Here is a 16,032-nt window from a genome sequence, read left to right on the forward strand (position 1 = left end):
CCTGGCTCTGCTTAGCTTCCAAGCCTTGCCAGTGACCCTGTCCCTAGTCCCAGGAACAGGGCTCTGCCATCACATGTATAGGGTTTTGATTCTGGATTGATGATGGCCAACTTTATTAATGTACAGCAAACTGATAATGTAACGTCACCCAGCTTAGAGTAGGTGGTCAGTGCCTTAAATGTCCAGACATGCTGTCCTGTGCAAGTGTCCAACATCAATCCTCCGCGGAGTCAGTTTACAGTGATTTCTTTTAATTTCTCTCTCTACTCTTTAGGGTAATCAGAGGTAAGATCAACCAGAGCTTTAAACTTTCCTAACTAATTGGTTTTTATTGACACCAGCTTTTACAGCTAGAGGTTCATACAACCTTTAAGTCAGAAATGTAACACGAAACTCGGAATGGCCAATTCTTTCTGCTTCGGGAGACTGAGGGAGTTAATATTCCATCGACATTCCGCGTGGTGTTCACCTGGTCTGTCTCTGGAATGTGTCCTCAAACTTACTCAAATTGCTGCGTTCAGTTCTGGACACCTCAGGAAGGATGTATTGGCCTTGGAGGGGGGGCAGCGCAGATTCACCAGAATAACACCGGGTCTAAAAGGGTTAAATTCCGAGGACAGGTTGCACAGACTGGGCTTGTATTCCCCTGAATATAGAGGATTAAGGGTGATCTGATCGAGGTGTTTAAGATAATTATGATAGAGAGAAACTATTTCCTCTGGTGGTGGGAGCCCAGAACAAGGGGGCATAACCTTAAAATTAGAGCCAGGCCGTTCAGGGGTGATGTCAGGAAGCACTTCTTCACACACAGGGTGGTGGAAATCTAGAACTCTCTCCCCCAAAAAGCTGTCGAGGCTGGGGGTCAATTGAAAATGTCAACACTGAGATTGATTTTTTTTTAGTTAAGGGTATTAAGAGATATGGAACCAAGGCGGGGAGATGGAGTTAAGATACAGATCAGCCATGATCTCATTGAATGGCGGAACAGGCTCGAGGGGCTCAACGGCCTCCTCCTGTTCCTGTGGCTGTCTCACTTGTTCCCTCTGAGCGGAGGGCGTTGGTAAATTTGCAAGAAGGAATATTGGAGGATGAATTGACCCAGACCTTAAATGCTACCAGATGAATGGTGTCATTGGTGGGAGGCCTGAGGGTTGATTAAATGTCCAACTTCTTGGCCAAAGAAATGAGTCATGTGAACGTTATCCGGGAGGTTTAAAGAAAGAGGCCGTTTTATAAAGGCTTGTGTTTCCGAGAACTGTTTGATAGGTGATAGTGGACTGTGAAAATAACTAGACTTTGTATTTCCGATGCACCTCAGCCCTCCAAGCCATTATTTACAGCCCCTGTATTCAGGCTCCTCGAGACCTCATCCGTCTCGGGAGCTTTGTAACTCTGAGATAATGTTCAGAGAAATTCATTAAAATGTATACTTGAAAATCTGGGTTGAAGGGTGCTTATAGGAACAGGAGGAGGCCATTCAGCCCCTCGAGCCTGTTCCGCCATTCAACGAGATCACGGCTGATCTGCGACCTAACTCCATATACCCGCTGACATAAGAAAATTACTAGGCACTTGGTCTAAGCGTTAAACAAAGCTTTAATCAACTGTTTTACAACATGGAGGTCTAGTTGTGTCCTTCACTAGTTCCTGTTAAAGAATGTCCTGAGCAAGCTGGGCCCATGCCCGAGTATTTATACTCTCCCTGGACAGCGCCACCAGCAGGCCGCCCAGTATCATTTCATAAGTCATTTCCACGTGAATGACAAGATTCATGTCACCCGCCTTTGGCCCATATCCCTTAATACCTTTGGTTAACAGAAAGCTATCAATCTCCGATTTAAAATTAACAATTGATCTAGCATCAATTGCCGTTTGCGGATGAGAGTTCCAAACTTCTCCCACCCTTTGTGTGTAGAAGTGTTTCCTAATTTCACTCCCGAAAGGTCTGGCTCTAATTTTTAGACTATGGCCCCTCGTCCTAGAATCCCCAACCAGCGGAAATAATTTCTATCTACCCTATCTGTCCCCCTTAATATCTTGAAAACTTCGATCAAATCACCCCTTAAAGTCCGCTATTAAAATCAACTTGCCCAATAAATCTTTTATCTGTTGTATTTCGAGTCTATAGAGGATAAATTATAAGTTGCCAGTGATCCTAGAATGCAGCCTGTGGATATGTGAAGAAAAGTGAGAAGACAAATTATAAAGCCGCTGAAAGGTGCCACTTAAATTTTCCCTAAATCGTTAGCTGTGGGTTTGATTCCGAGCGACTGTTGAATCTTTACAGCGGAGAGCCGACCGTATTTGACCGTTCCTGACCATCCTATTGTGTGACAAAAACCCGGCTGTTTGGTTCCTCTCCAATTAAACTCGTTGAATCTTTCCAGCAGACGCTCTTCTGCCTCTGTTGTCAGTTCAGTAGTCCCCAGGAGGCATCGTGTTGGGAATAACCGCAGGGCATAAGTTAATGCGAAATAGTTGCAAGTCCCAAAGGGAATACAGTGAATTCTGGGGGAAATTGGATGTCAAATCGCTGTGATTTGACAAGAGTAGAACTGCCTTTTCTTTATTATATTTGACAGAATAACATGAAACTACTTGTTTGTTTCTGTAGATGCGTTGATCACTTACTGGAACAAGGCTTCTACCCCGGAAATGATGGACTTTTTTACAATCTTAGAGTGAGTGTATATGAGCACTGAAACCTTGCTGATGTATCTTACAGTAACCCAATAGTGCCAAAGGAGGTCATTCGGCCCATCGTGCCTGTGCCGGCTCTTTGAAAGAGCTCTCCGATTAGTCCCACTCCCCCCCTGCTCTTTCCCCGTAGCCCCGTGATTTTTCCTTTTCAAGTATTTATCCAATTCCCCTTTTAAAAATTACTATTGAATCTGCTTCCACCGCCCTTTCAGGCAGCGCATTCCAGACTTAGAAGTATATCGGCCGATCCTTCATCGTCGCTGGGTCAAAATCCTGGAACTCCCTCCCTAACAGCACTGTGGGAGCACCTTCACCACACGGACTGCAGCGGTTCAAGAAGGCGGCTCACCACCACCTTCTCAAAGGGCAACTAGGGATGGGCAATAAATGCCGGCCTTGCCAGTGACGCCCACATCCCATAAACGAATAAAATAAAGATCACAACTCGCTGCGTAAACAAAAAAATTCTCTTTATCTCCCCTCTGGTTCTTTTAATAAAACAAAATTGTTTAACCATTATATTTAGAGAATTATAGTACAGGAAACTCTTTATTATCCGGCACCAACGGGACCGGCGTGGTGCCGGTTTATCAAAAAGTCCAGATTACAGAGAGGTATAGTAAAAGGTATGAGAGCCCCGTACACAGCAACAAATCCAGGCTTCCCTGTTGCTTAGCAACAAGTGCACGAACCCCAGTTACACAGCCACATATCCAGGAACTGCCACTAATATGAAGTAAAACTTACCTGAACCTACTCCTGAATTTTGCCGGTTAACAGAGGTTTCCGGTTATTTAGGTGTTGGTTAAAAGAGAGTTTCCTGTTGTTGGTGGCAATTTGTTTTTCCCTGTCTACAATTCTGTTTAAATGTAAACACCGGCATGGAGCTGTTGGGCCGAATGGCCTGTTTCTGTGCTGTAAATTCAACGTAATTCTTTGTAATATTGCGCTGAATATTACATTTCCCTTCTCCACAGAGTCTGTCTTCATCAGTTCAGATACATGGGGAAACGATACATAGCAAGGTACTGTTACTGATTCTGTCCGTTATTTTGAAATGTTAATCCACGTTTCTTTAAATTTGGAAAGAAAGACTTGCATTTATATAGCACCTTTAACAATCTCAGGATGTCCCAAAGCGCTTTACAGCCAATGAAGTACTTTTTGAAGTGCAGTCACTGTTGTAATGTAGGAAACGTGACAGCCAACTTGCGCACAGCAAGTTCCCGCAAACGGCAATCCGGGTGAGATCTGACAAACCAGCGCCAAATAGCGGGCAGTTTTAAACGTAAGTTACGTCCGGCGTAAATCGAGTTTCCGCGATCTTTGACGCTGATTTAAAAATATAATTTTGCCCCATGCCGGCCCCGCCCACACAACTTGTCCCTGGATCGAAACAACGAGCGCGGTGAGATTCCGCCCATCGCGCTGGTTCGGGAAGGTCCTTCAAATTGCGCTGGTTTTTTATGTTTTAAAAGTTATTACATATTTAATTTACTGAGGAACTGACTAGTGTCCTCAAATGAAACTAGTAAATGTTTCAGTATTATAAGACACTTTCAGTCATTTTAAAATCAGGTTACACACAGGTGGAGGGCTGGACACCCTGATTAAAAATGCTTATTTTTTGGTGATAAACCCATTTTAAGCGGTATGAATAAAACTGCACCAGGTTACCGCTCTTCAATATATTAAGGAATACTTTGTAATGCGAATAAAAGGAACGATTCCGTTCTATGACGCTGCCCGATTGCACTGGTTCATGGGAGATTTCACGTCTGTGATTATGCAAATTTATTTTAGCGGACACTTGAACTGTGACCTCACCGCCGCAATTTCAAGCGCAATTGGCGCCCAAGTCTCCCGTTGTACCGAGAGCAGAAACTCTGCCCCCAACAAACCCGAAAGTATGTGGGGGGGAAAACCCTCTCCGTTGGGTTCACTAGTTTTATATCCATCCCAAGGTTACGAGTTAAAGTGTGACGGTGAATTGTTTTTACTGGACACCCTCTCTCTTTGCTCAGAAAGCTGATTACACTTTTTTTCCAACTACCGGCGTCATTTTAAAATACTGAAGCTTTATTTCTGATGGACTAACGAGAATTTGCGTTTTGTTAATTTTATGCAACTATTTTGATTTAACCTTTGGTTACGTTTTCCAGTTATCCTTCACGAACTAACCTGTTCTGGTTTCTGTAGTTGTTGAGCTCTGGTGGTGGTATGAAGCAGTGAACTCCTAACACATGTTACCCTTTATTTTTCTGTTTCACACCCGTACGCTGACAAGTGCTAAAACAAAAAAAAAAGTAAATGTGTATGGCTCCTCCCCTCTTGCTGGGTAAGATTTGCTTTGCATGAAAAGATTATTTTGTGTGCCTCCGTTTCCGTGAGTTTCGTGTTCCCGCCCCTGTTTGTTTTGCCGGCGGTCTTTGAGAACTTCTGTACGCAGGTGGAGAAGTTCACTGAAAGAAAGCCGTCTCTCTCTCTCTCTTTTTAATGTTACTGCTGACTTGCTAACACTTACTAGAAAACATGCTTCCTTGCTTGCTTGTGCTTGCTTGCTGTGGCCATTACAGCTTCACATTTCTTCATTCGCCTTAATGGAGTTAAGCATTCGATGCGTATTGTGAACACGAACCCGTAAAGTTGTTCTTGTGGTCATATTGGTTTTTTAATTGTAAGAAAATGCTGCTTCCAAAAGTTTTGTGCCTTTTTGGAAAGTTGACGAGCGCAGCCGTCGCCATTTTTTTCAAATGGTTTCTTTATATTTTTATTTGAATTCATGTCTTTGGGCCTGAAGTAGTTAAAATTGGAAATGTAGTCAAGCTAACAGAGGTTTAGCCTCTGTACCACACGCAATAAAGTAACAACTGCTTCACTAACACTTGGCTTTTTGCCGCGTTGTGCTGACGTTAACCTTTGCTCTGTCCCATTTCCCCCACTTGCAGGAATCAAGAGGGGTTGGGACCCATCAGTATGGCCCATGAAAAGAAAGCTCAAACCTTGCCTGTTTCTCGCAGTAGAGCGGGAATGATGCATGCCAGACTGCAGCAGCTCAGCAGCTTGGATAGCTCTTACACTTTTAACCACAGTAAGTCTCGGAGCATCAAGGGGCCCCCCCTTTATCAGTGACCTTAGGCTCACGGATAAAAAAAAATCCGTAAATCCTCCCGACAGACAGACTAATGCAGACCACCCCCAGAGCACAGTCATGGACCGTCACATTCCTGATTGGCTGAGACGATATATGCAGAAGGGAAATTGGGAAAAGATTGGTTCGGTGTCTTTAAATGTTAAATGTCTAAGGTGGAACTTGATTATTTACAACTTTTCGCAGATTCATATCATAACCTTTGACAGCCCATAAAACGTCATTTATATTACCTGATAAATATGTATTAACAAAGTTTGATTTCTTCCAGGAAACAGATACTGCAGTTAAACATTGTAGTTAACATTGCTCAGCACTGCGACTTGCTTACTGGGCCTTTTATAATATATTTTTGCAAAGCCGATCCAAAATACTTATTTGCTGTTGTCAAAACCTCATGTTAGTCACAGAATGATACAGCACAGGAGGAGGCCATTCGGCCCATCGTGCCTGTGCCGGCTCTTTGAAAGAGCTCTCCAATTAGTCCCACTGTAGCCCTGTAAATCTTTCCTTTACAAGTATTTATCCAATTCCCCTTTTGAAAGTTACTATTGAATCTGCTTCCACCGCCCTTTCAGATCGTAACAACTCGCTGTGCAAAAAACAAAAACTACTCCTCATCTCCCCTCTGGGTCTTTTGCCAATGACCTTAAATCTGTGTCCTCTGGTTACCGACCCTCCTGCCACTGGAAACCGTTTGTCCCGATCCACTCTATCAAAACCCCTTCATAGTTATTAGGCTGAAGGTTAATGGGACTCGGGCAGTTTTTTTTTCTTATTCATTTCTGGGATGTGGGCATCGCTGGTAAGGCCAGCATTTATTGCCCATCCCTAATTGCCCTTGAGAAGGTGGTGGTGAGCCGCTTTCTTGAACCGCTGCAGGCCGTGTGGTGAAGGTGCTCCCACAGTGCTGTTAGGGAGGGAGTTCCAGGATTTTGACCCAGCGACGATGAAGGAACGGCCGATATACTTCCAAGTCAGGATGGTGTGTGACTGGGAGGGGAACTTGGAGGTGGTGGTGTTCCGATGCGCCTGCTGCCCTTGTCCTTCTAGGTGGAAGAGACTTTGTGAAAAGTTGTGACTCCACCCCAGGAATAATTCTCTAACAGGCATCTATACCTTGAATCTACATTATTGGCTTGAAAACACGAAGGCCTAGAAATTCAGTGGGCTTTGCGCCCAGTTACCGCCCAAAGAGGGCTTCTGCGCCACTTGAGGAGTTTGCGCTGATATTCAGCGCTGCGGTAATGGCGGCGGTAGCCGGTAGCGCTGCGCCGACACCGATGACGTCATCGGTGTGCGCAGTGCCCCGGTTCCGCCCCGCTACCGGCCCAACCCCCATATTTAGTTGCGGCCGCCTCTTCCGCAGCGGCTGCAAACAACGATGTGAAGACGGGGCCGTCCTGCAGCCTTAGTGGGGCGAGTTAAGGCGGAGGTGCGGCCGGCCGCTTTTTCGGCGGCTGCCTGCCCGCACCTCCTTCCCCGGCCTCCTCCACGCCCCCCCCCCCCCCCCCCCCGCGCGGCATTGCCGGCTGTCTTCCGGGAGCCCGGCACTTCTCCGTGGTGCCGGGCTCATTTGCCGGCACTATCAAGCAGCGATCTCCCCGTTGCAGGCACCTCCCCCTTAAGAGAAGGAGGAAGGCCTGCAGTACCGCAGCCTGCCGCTCTGCAGCGGGTGGCGCTGCGGCACCTAGTGCGCCGAAATTCAGTTTCAGCGCCCCAAGCGGGGGCGGGCACACCCTGGAATAGCGGCCGGTTTCGACTTGGGGCGCAGAAACTGAATTTCCGACGGGCGCAACTGGCTCCGCGTGCAGCGCTAACTTCTGGGCGCTAGCCAGCTGGCGGGCCCAAAGTGAATTTCTAGCCCAAATAGTTTTTAATAATTTCAACAGTATAGTGGAATCTTTCATGGTGCAATCTAACAGGCAGTGACGTCACATGAATGTATCGAGTATTATTTTGCCTCGGTGGATGTGTACCCAAAACACACAGTTTCAGTTTAAACCTACACCCATATGTAGAGAGAAAAGTTTCTTTATGTAGCAGAAGTGCGAATATTTTTCAGAACGTTCTTTGTGTGTTTAAATACCCTGCAGTTGTCAGATTGATATAACTTGTAGATGCTCCTTATGTACAAGGCAGAATTATGGCCCACATCTTGCTGGAACAGTAACGGTGCGTTAACGATGCACGCTGTTATTAGTGTGCCAATTGGCCAGCGAGTTCAGAGGATGAGGAGATACGCCGTGAGTTGCGAATCTCCAGAACTTGCTGCTCGATTTACGTCGCTCCGCTGTTTACTTCGCACAAACGGCATCGCGCCCTCAGCCTCCCCGTTATTTTTAAGAACTTGCTGGATTCACACTCATTCCTGCAGGTGGTAAATTGTTCTCGGAGATTTTTAATAAAATGAATTTTTCATTTTTTTCTTACTTTTCTGTCTTTTTTCTCTCTATCTCTCTTAATCCAGTCTTTCTTTCCCTCTCTTTATTTCTCTTTCTGTACCTGATTTGACTCTAATTCACCCGATTTCCTTCTCTGTCGTTCCTCTGTTTCTTTCTCAATCCTCTCAAGACCCTCCGACAGTGCGGCGCTCCCTCAGTACTGCCCCTCAGACAGTGCGGCGCTCCCTCCGTACCGCCGCTCCGACAGTGCGGCGCTTCCTCAGTACTGCCCCTCCGACAGTGCGGCGCTCCCTCAATAATGCCCCTCCGACAGTGACGCTCCCTCAGTACTGCCCCTCCGACAGTGCGGCGCTCCCTCAGTACTGCCCCTCAGACAGTGCGGCGCTCCCTCAATAATGCCCCTCCGACAGTGCGGTGCTCCCTCAGTACTGCCCCTCCGACAGTGCGGCGCTCCCTCAGTACTGCCCCTCAGACAGTGCGGCGCTCCCTCAGTACCGCCCCTCCGACAGTGCAGCGCTTCCTCAGTACTGCCCCTCCAACAGTGCAGCACTCCCTCAGTACTGCCCCTCCGACAGTGCGGCGCTCCCTCAGTACAGCCCCTCCAACAGCGAGGCACTCCCTCAGTACTGCCCCTCTGACAGTGTGGCACTCCCTCAGTGCTGCCCCTCCAAATTTTGTGCTGAAGGGTGATGGGAAGAAGTGTAACGGGGAACGCTGTGAGGTGCCCCACTCCAGCAAGATCTGGGCCATTCTCATGTAATAACTGAATAATAATTTGAGAGGACTGATGGGTAGACAGCATATATAATTGTAAATTAAAACAGGTTTACCAAAAATCCTGATATGTTCCTGATCTTTTACTTTTGAATTGCGATTAATGTAATAATTTAGAATAATCTTATTGCCAAGGTCAGGAGGACCGAAAGTTTGCCCTAGTAGGGAGTGTGGGAGGAGGAGTTGGTTTACATCTTCTGTTTGTGAACTACATTGTGATTCTGGCCTGAACTGTTGAGGGAGCGATATGCCGGGGTGGGGGTGCGGGTGGAAATAGAGATGAGACTCCTCTCTAAAAAGAAAGACTTGCATTTCTATAGCACCTTTCACTAACAGCAATGTGATAATGGGGCCAGGTAATCTGTTTTTGTGATGTTGGTTGAGGGATAAATATTGGCCAGGACATCGGGGAGAACTCCCCTGCTCTTCTTCGAAACAGCGCCGTGGGATCTTTTACGTCCACCTGAGAGAGCAGACGGGGCCTCGGTTTAACATCTCATCCGACAGATGGCTCCTCTGACAGTGCAGCACTCCCTCAGTACTGCACTGGGAGTGTTAGCCTAGATTTTTGTGCTCAAGTCTCTGGAGTGGGACTTGAACCCACGACCTTCTGACCCAAGGGCAGGAGTGCTACCCACTGAGCCATGGCTGACACTGGTGTACTTATCTACAGGAAAGGGGGGGCACAGTGGCATAGTGGTTAGCACTGTTGCCTCACAGCGCCAGGGACCCGGGTTCAAATCCGGCCTCGGGCGACTGTCTGTGTGGAGTTTGCACATTCTCCCTGTGTCTGCATGGGTTTCCTCCGGGTGCTCCGGTTTCCTCCCACAGTCCAAAGATGTGCGGGTTAGGTTGATTTGGCTATGATAAATTGACCCTTGGTGTTAGGGGATTAAATACGTGGGGTTACGGGGATCGGGTGGGATATGTGTCGGTGCAGGCTCGATGGGCCGAAATGGCCTCTTATCTGCACTGTGGGGATTCTGTGATTCTGTGAAAGTTCAGATGGCCAATCATTAATTGCTCTGCCATTTACTTGTCGAGTCACTTCTCCACATCCTCATGACCGCTCCCGCCCGGCGATGGTGAAGAGAAGAGGACATTCTGACACCTGGCCGTGGTTATCAGCAGGTTAAAGTGCTGTTAAAGATCTGTTGCTGATATAGGTCCTGGTTAATGCAAAGCAGCAACTGCAAGTTGTATCAGACAAAGGGAATAGTTCAACCACTGGCATGGTAACTTACTGTTACCATGGAGCTAGGAGTGGGCCTTTGGCGTGGCGGTAGCATCCCCGCCGCTGGGCCAGAAGGCGTAGGGTTTCGAACCCCGCTCCAGACAGTCCCGGCAGGTGGAGTCGGAGCTCCGGCTCTAAATTCTGGGTTGACATCCAACGGGATACTTGCGTTTGTGGGTGCGGGTGGCCGCCCCCCCATCGTATGGGTTGTGGGAGCCCGTAAAACCCTCCCGCCATAGGACTAACCACCCTAATGGCTGGTACAAAGATGGTTACAGTCATGGAAGGAGCATTAATCGCGGCCAGAAATTCTTCCACCACTTCATACAGTTCCCCAAAGGGAACAGTGTGAAGACACGTACGACGACGACCATGGAGCTGATGACATCAAACTCTCTAGTTACACCCACAAGTTATATAAAAAAGACAGACTTGCATTTCTATAGCGCCTTTCACCAGCTCAGGACGCTTTACAACCAATGAAGTGTGGTCACTGTTGCAATGTAGGAAACGCGGCAGCCAATTTGCGCACAGCAAGCTCCCATAAACAGCAATGCGATAATGACCAGATAATTTGTTTTAGGTGTTGGTTGAAGGATAAATATTGGCCAGGACACTGAGGATAACTCCCCTATTCGTCTTAGGAATAGTGCTATGGGATCTTAACATCTCAGCTGAACGACAGCACCTCCGATAGAGCAGCGCTCCCTCAGTACTGCGCTCCATCAGTACTGCCCCTCCGACAGTGCGGCGCTCCCTCAGTACTGCCCCTCCGACAGTGTGGCGCTCCCTCAGTACTGCCCTTCCAACAGTGCAGCGCTCCCCCAGTACTGCCCCTCTGACAGTGCGGCACTCCCTCAGTACTGCCCCTCTGACAGTGCGGTGTTCCCTCAGTACTGCCCCTCCAACAGTGCAGCGCTCCCCCAGTACTGCCCCTCTGACAGTGCGGCACTCCCTCAGTACTGCCCCTCTGACAGTGCGGTGTTCCCTCAGTACTGCCCCTCTGACAGTGCGGTGCTCCCTCAGCACTGCACTGGAGTATCGGTCTAAATTTTGCGCTCAAGTTTCTGGAGTGGGACTTGAACCCACAACCTTCTGACTCAGAGGCGAGGGTGCTGCCCACTGAGCCACAGCTGACACTGTAAATCTGATTGCTGTGGTTTTTTCATGCCGGATTTAGTTCCGGAAAATGAAGCGGGATGAATAACTAATGTAAAAATTAGGGGTCACTGTCTCAGGATAAAAGGTCGGCCATTTGGGACTGAGATGAGGAGGAATTTCTTCACTCAGAGGTTTGTGAATCTTTGGAATTCTCTGCCCCGAGGGCTGTGGAGGCTGATTTTTGGACCCTGGGGGACTCGAGGGATATGGGGATCGGGCGGGAAAGTGGAGTTGAGGTCGATGATCAGCCGTGATCTTACTGAATGGCGGAGCAGGCTCGAGGGGCCGAATGGCCAACTCCTGCTCCAAAGTCTTATGTTCTTAAAAATCGGGGAGGGATTGGGAAAGATTAACCACAGCATAATTAGGTTTAATGTGAAAAAAGAAAAGGGCAATTCAGTCAAAGATAAAGCTGGTTAATTGTTTTTTTTAAAAGGTGAAATTCAATGTGATAAGAAAGGATTTGAATCAAATTAACTTGGCAGAACGGTTAGCAAAGGATGTGGGGAATCTTCAAATAGAGTACAAAATAGATTTAGGGTTTTCAAAGAATAGAACCCCATTAATAAATAGAAAGATCAAAACTAAACAAGCTTAAACGGGAGGCAGATAACAGAACTAAGGGCTGATAGCACCAAAGGAAATCGTGAGCATAGAAAATGGAGAGGGAAAGTGAAAACTGAGATGAGGGCTAAAGGATAATAGGAGAAAAAGGCTGGCAAGATTATAGAGCAGGAAGTAGTTTGGGTTTATATATAAAAAGAATAAGAGAGAGTAGAATGATGAGTTGGGGGGAATCTAATGGTGGAGAATGAAGGTATGGTGGGGAGTTTTTTTTATTTGTTCCTGGGATGTGGGCGTCGCTGACAAGGCCGGCATTTATTGCACATCCCTAATTGCCCTTGAGAAGGTGGTGGTGAGCCGCCTTCTTGAACCGCTGCAGTCCGTGTGGTGAAGGTGCTCCCACAGTGCTGTAAGGGAGGGAGTTCCAGGATTTTGACCCAGCGATGATGAAGGAACGGCCGATAGATTTCCAAGTCAGGATGGCGTGTGTGTGTGACCTGGAGGTGGTGGTGTTCCCACGCGCCTGCCTGCACGTTAAATGAATAGTTGGCATCCGTTTTGGCAAATGACGGTGCAAGTGAAAAGGAGCGAGTTGTTGGAGCTCATAATGCTTGGTCACATTCCGCAGGGAACAGTTAAGGCAGAGTCTTGTATCTTCAGGGGCGAGCAGATACACATTTGTAGCAGGGGTAGATTCAGACAGATGAGGCAGAGAGATGGGGAAGTGGGATTAGATTCTGATTTCTCTGGCCATCCTCCATCGTGGGCTGAATGTCCTTTTTCTCTGATGTAAATATCTATGGACAAAGGATAGTCAGGACTCCTGCATAAAAATGTTTTCATTCCATACATATGGTTGAGATTTTAGAATTAAAAACTTGGTTTGGGTACACGTTTCATGTGGCAGATAGTCACTGCACAATAGATTACTCTGTGTTAAGGTTCATACTGCACGTTTATTATTCAGTATTCTCGCACACAGGGCAGTTGTTTACCCTAACGTGCTCGGTATTAGTGGGCCGGTGGGCGAATGCCTCCGAAGCCGCAGTAAAACTCCGCACCTACCTGAAGGTCCCGGCGGTTCGAAGACTCGCGCTCCCGGGGCCTCCGCATGTACGCCTGCGTAAAGGCCCTCGTATCCCAGGGCGCCCGCGGTTCGCAAGCGTCCCCGGGATCACACGGGCCGGCCCCACCATTCACAAAAGGGGGATTCCCCATTGTGCTTATGGGGATTCCATTTACGTACGGAATCCCTCGCGAGCATGAATAGGAACCCCCTAAAAACACAACTCCACACAAAAATAAATCATGACATGTTCGAAATTAATTCAAATACAATTAAATTTAAATGTTTTAAAGGGGCTAAAAATAACCTGTAACTAATTTTAAAGTTTTTTTCATGTTTAAATAATTTTTTTTTAAATTGTTTTAATATTTATTTAAACTCCTACGCTGGTAAAAGAAGGCCCTGCACCAGGCAAAAGAGTTTTGTGGGCGCTCGATGGGCAAATAGCAGCGACTCTCCGCCGGCGAGTGTCCGTTTCCCAGGGATGCGGACGATGTGTCGAGCCCAAACGTGACAGATCGCAAGTTCTGGGTTTTCACGCACGCACATCGCACACGGAGACCCGGAACTGGCGGGGCCCTGTACGCGGTCCTACGCCACGGAAAATCCGGGCCTATATCTATATATATATATTAATTAATTAAAAACCATTAACAAACCATAGCAAGGTTGCAGTTCTGTGAAAGGTTAATGTATTGAATTAAAATGTCATTCAGATAATCAAGCGCCACCCTGTTAAAGTGGGTTGGGCTCATCATACTGCATATTAGCAGCATTTATAATACTCAACATATACATGCTGGGGTAAGAATTTGTGCTCTTACTATTTTCCAATCAGACTTTTATTTTTACAAGCCAAAAGGAATGTGGGTCCCTGTAAAGACTGTGTGCTGGTGACGAGATTCTTGTAATGAAATGACCTTGTCTCTGTTTCCAGTGTAAGAAAGCTATCCAGTGTACTTGGAATTTCTGTCGACAATGGTAAGACACACAGCAAGGTTACATCGTTGGTTGTTTGTTGCTACAGTTCTGATCCCTGTTGGACAGAGGTTCCCAAATGTTTTTTTTTTGCTGTCGCTCCATTTGGAGGTTCATGTCCCATGTACGCTCGCGCTTGCTCACGATCTCTCTTTCTCAGAAACAGTATTTGTGCGTAATTAATGTTCGTGGGGGTATACAGCGGGTAGCCCTGAATGCGTCAGCTGTCATACAGGAAACTCTTTTTTATCCGGCACCGACGGGACCGGCGTGGTGCCGGTTGATCAAAAAGTCCGGATTACAGAGAGATATAGTAAAAGGTACGAGAGCCCCGTACACGGCCACAGGTGCAGGAACCCCGGTTACACGGCCACTGATCCAGGAGCCCCGGTTACACGGCCACTGATCCAGGAACCCCGGTTACACGGCCACTGATCCAGGAGCCCCGGTTACACGGCCACAGATCCAGGAACTCCGGTTGCACGGCCACAGGTGCAGGAACCCCAGTTACACGGCCACAGATCCAGGAACCCCGGTTGCACGGCCACTAATATATAGTAAAACTTACCTGAACCTACTCCTGAATTTTGCCGGTTAAGAGAGTTTTCCGGACATTTAGGTGCCGGTGAAAAGAGAGTTTCCGGTATTACCTTTAGCTGGTTGAATTCTAGTCCCTTTAACCCTTTTTTTGAGTCTTAACCAGATGACCAGTCGAACTCCCTGACCGGGGAATTCTTCGGATCTGCCCCCGTGCTTTGCTGGTTGTTACTTTGCCAAAACTGCTGCGGGAAACCCCCCCCCCCCCCAATTAACGTCTGGACCACCGGGGGTTTCCGCTAAACCGCTGGCGAGGAGACGCCAGTGAAGCAGGAAGCAGATCCGAGGAATTTCCCGACTGCCATGGCGGTGTGAGCAACTTGACTGAAAGGCAAACTGCGGCTCTCTCCTTGCGGCTAAGGGGTATGAGCCCAGGGGTGGGCAGCTCTCTGCAGACGGAGCGATTAATGGGTCTGTGGGCGGGTTGTCTGCGCGGTTGGGACAAGGAGCAATGAGTCGTTGGGTTGCTTCGGAGGAGGTAAAATATAAGTTTAATTCTTTAGCGGAAAGAAAGAACTTGGATTTATATCGTGCCTTTCACAACCTTGAGTCAGGACGTCAATGACGTGCTTTTTGAAGTGTAGTCAGCGTTGCAATGGGTGCGAAAGCCATTATTAATTTCGAACCAGCAGCAACAGGAAATCCAAGCAGGGCAAAATAAACTTTCCAGAAAAGTGCTGTGCACTGAGCGATAAAGTAATTTTCGAGGCCATGACATGTTTAACAGAAGCGCGATTTGTCTACTCCCTGTAAACACCACAGGGGGTCCAAGGTCTCATTTGGAACCCAGGGCTGATGAGCACTTCCAATTCCGCTGCGCAGAGGTACAGACCAGAGGACCAGCAAGTGTTTTTTTTTTGTTAGCTGAAAGAAATGCATTTAAACTGCTAAGTATTGAAAATGCCTGTTAGCTGGAACCGCTTGCAAGGGATGGGCTTGTCTCTAGGTTTTGCAGAGTTGGGGGATCGGCCTGAGAGATTTGAGGAGAGGGACAAGGCGCCACCAGCGGAGAAAATACACGTTAATGGGATTACCCGTCGCTGAGTTGCACCTAGCGCACGCTTCGCGCCCCCCAACAATCATGTCGCGCCTCCCAGTTTGATGACCTCTGATCTGGATTGTTTTATGCAAACCTCAACCGGCATCTCTTTGTTACAATATGCATGTTCAGAGACCAGAGGAATCCTTGAAGAGACTATTTCTTTCAAGGGATGTTTAAATTTCAGGTACATTTATTTAAATTTTTGTGTGTAATGATTTAATTCTACAAGTGCGGGGGTGGGTGGGGTGGGTGTGGGTTTGAGTGAATATTTTACACTGGAAAAGATCAAATCAGAAAGAATGCTCATTATGTTCCACTTAAACTCCCTGATCTTTTTATTTGCTTCCCTTTGCTTCTCAA

General features: G+C 47.4%; 1 protein-coding gene across 8 annotated transcripts in view; it reads left to right on the plus strand.

The window, feature by feature from the left end:
- LOC147111436 (dedicator of cytokinesis protein 9-like) overlaps positions 1-16,032 on the plus strand; it is a 499,826-nt gene that overhangs the window by 392,162 nt on the left and 91,632 nt on the right. For 6 of the 8 annotated variants that reach the window (XM_085998427.1, XM_085998430.1, XM_085998422.1 and 3 more), the window contains exons 36-38: positions 2,615-2,681; positions 3,678-3,725; positions 5,649-5,791. In XM_085998427.1, coding sequence (XP_085854553.1) covers positions 2,615-2,681; positions 3,678-3,725; positions 5,649-5,791 — 258 coding nt within the window. Of the gene's footprint in view, positions 1-2,614; positions 2,682-3,677; positions 3,726-5,648; positions 5,792-13,992; positions 14,037-16,032 lie in introns of all 8 variants that reach the window. The other 2 variants (XM_085998428.1, XM_085998429.1) reach the window with 2 other exon arrangements.

This window comes from Somniosus microcephalus, chromosome 10, assembly GCF_052327205.1.
Source record: "Somniosus microcephalus isolate GS21.2 chromosome 10, FLI_Smic_1.0, whole genome shotgun sequence".
In the NCBI taxonomy this organism is placed as follows: domain Eukaryota; kingdom Metazoa; phylum Chordata; class Chondrichthyes; order Squaliformes; family Somniosidae; genus Somniosus; species Somniosus microcephalus.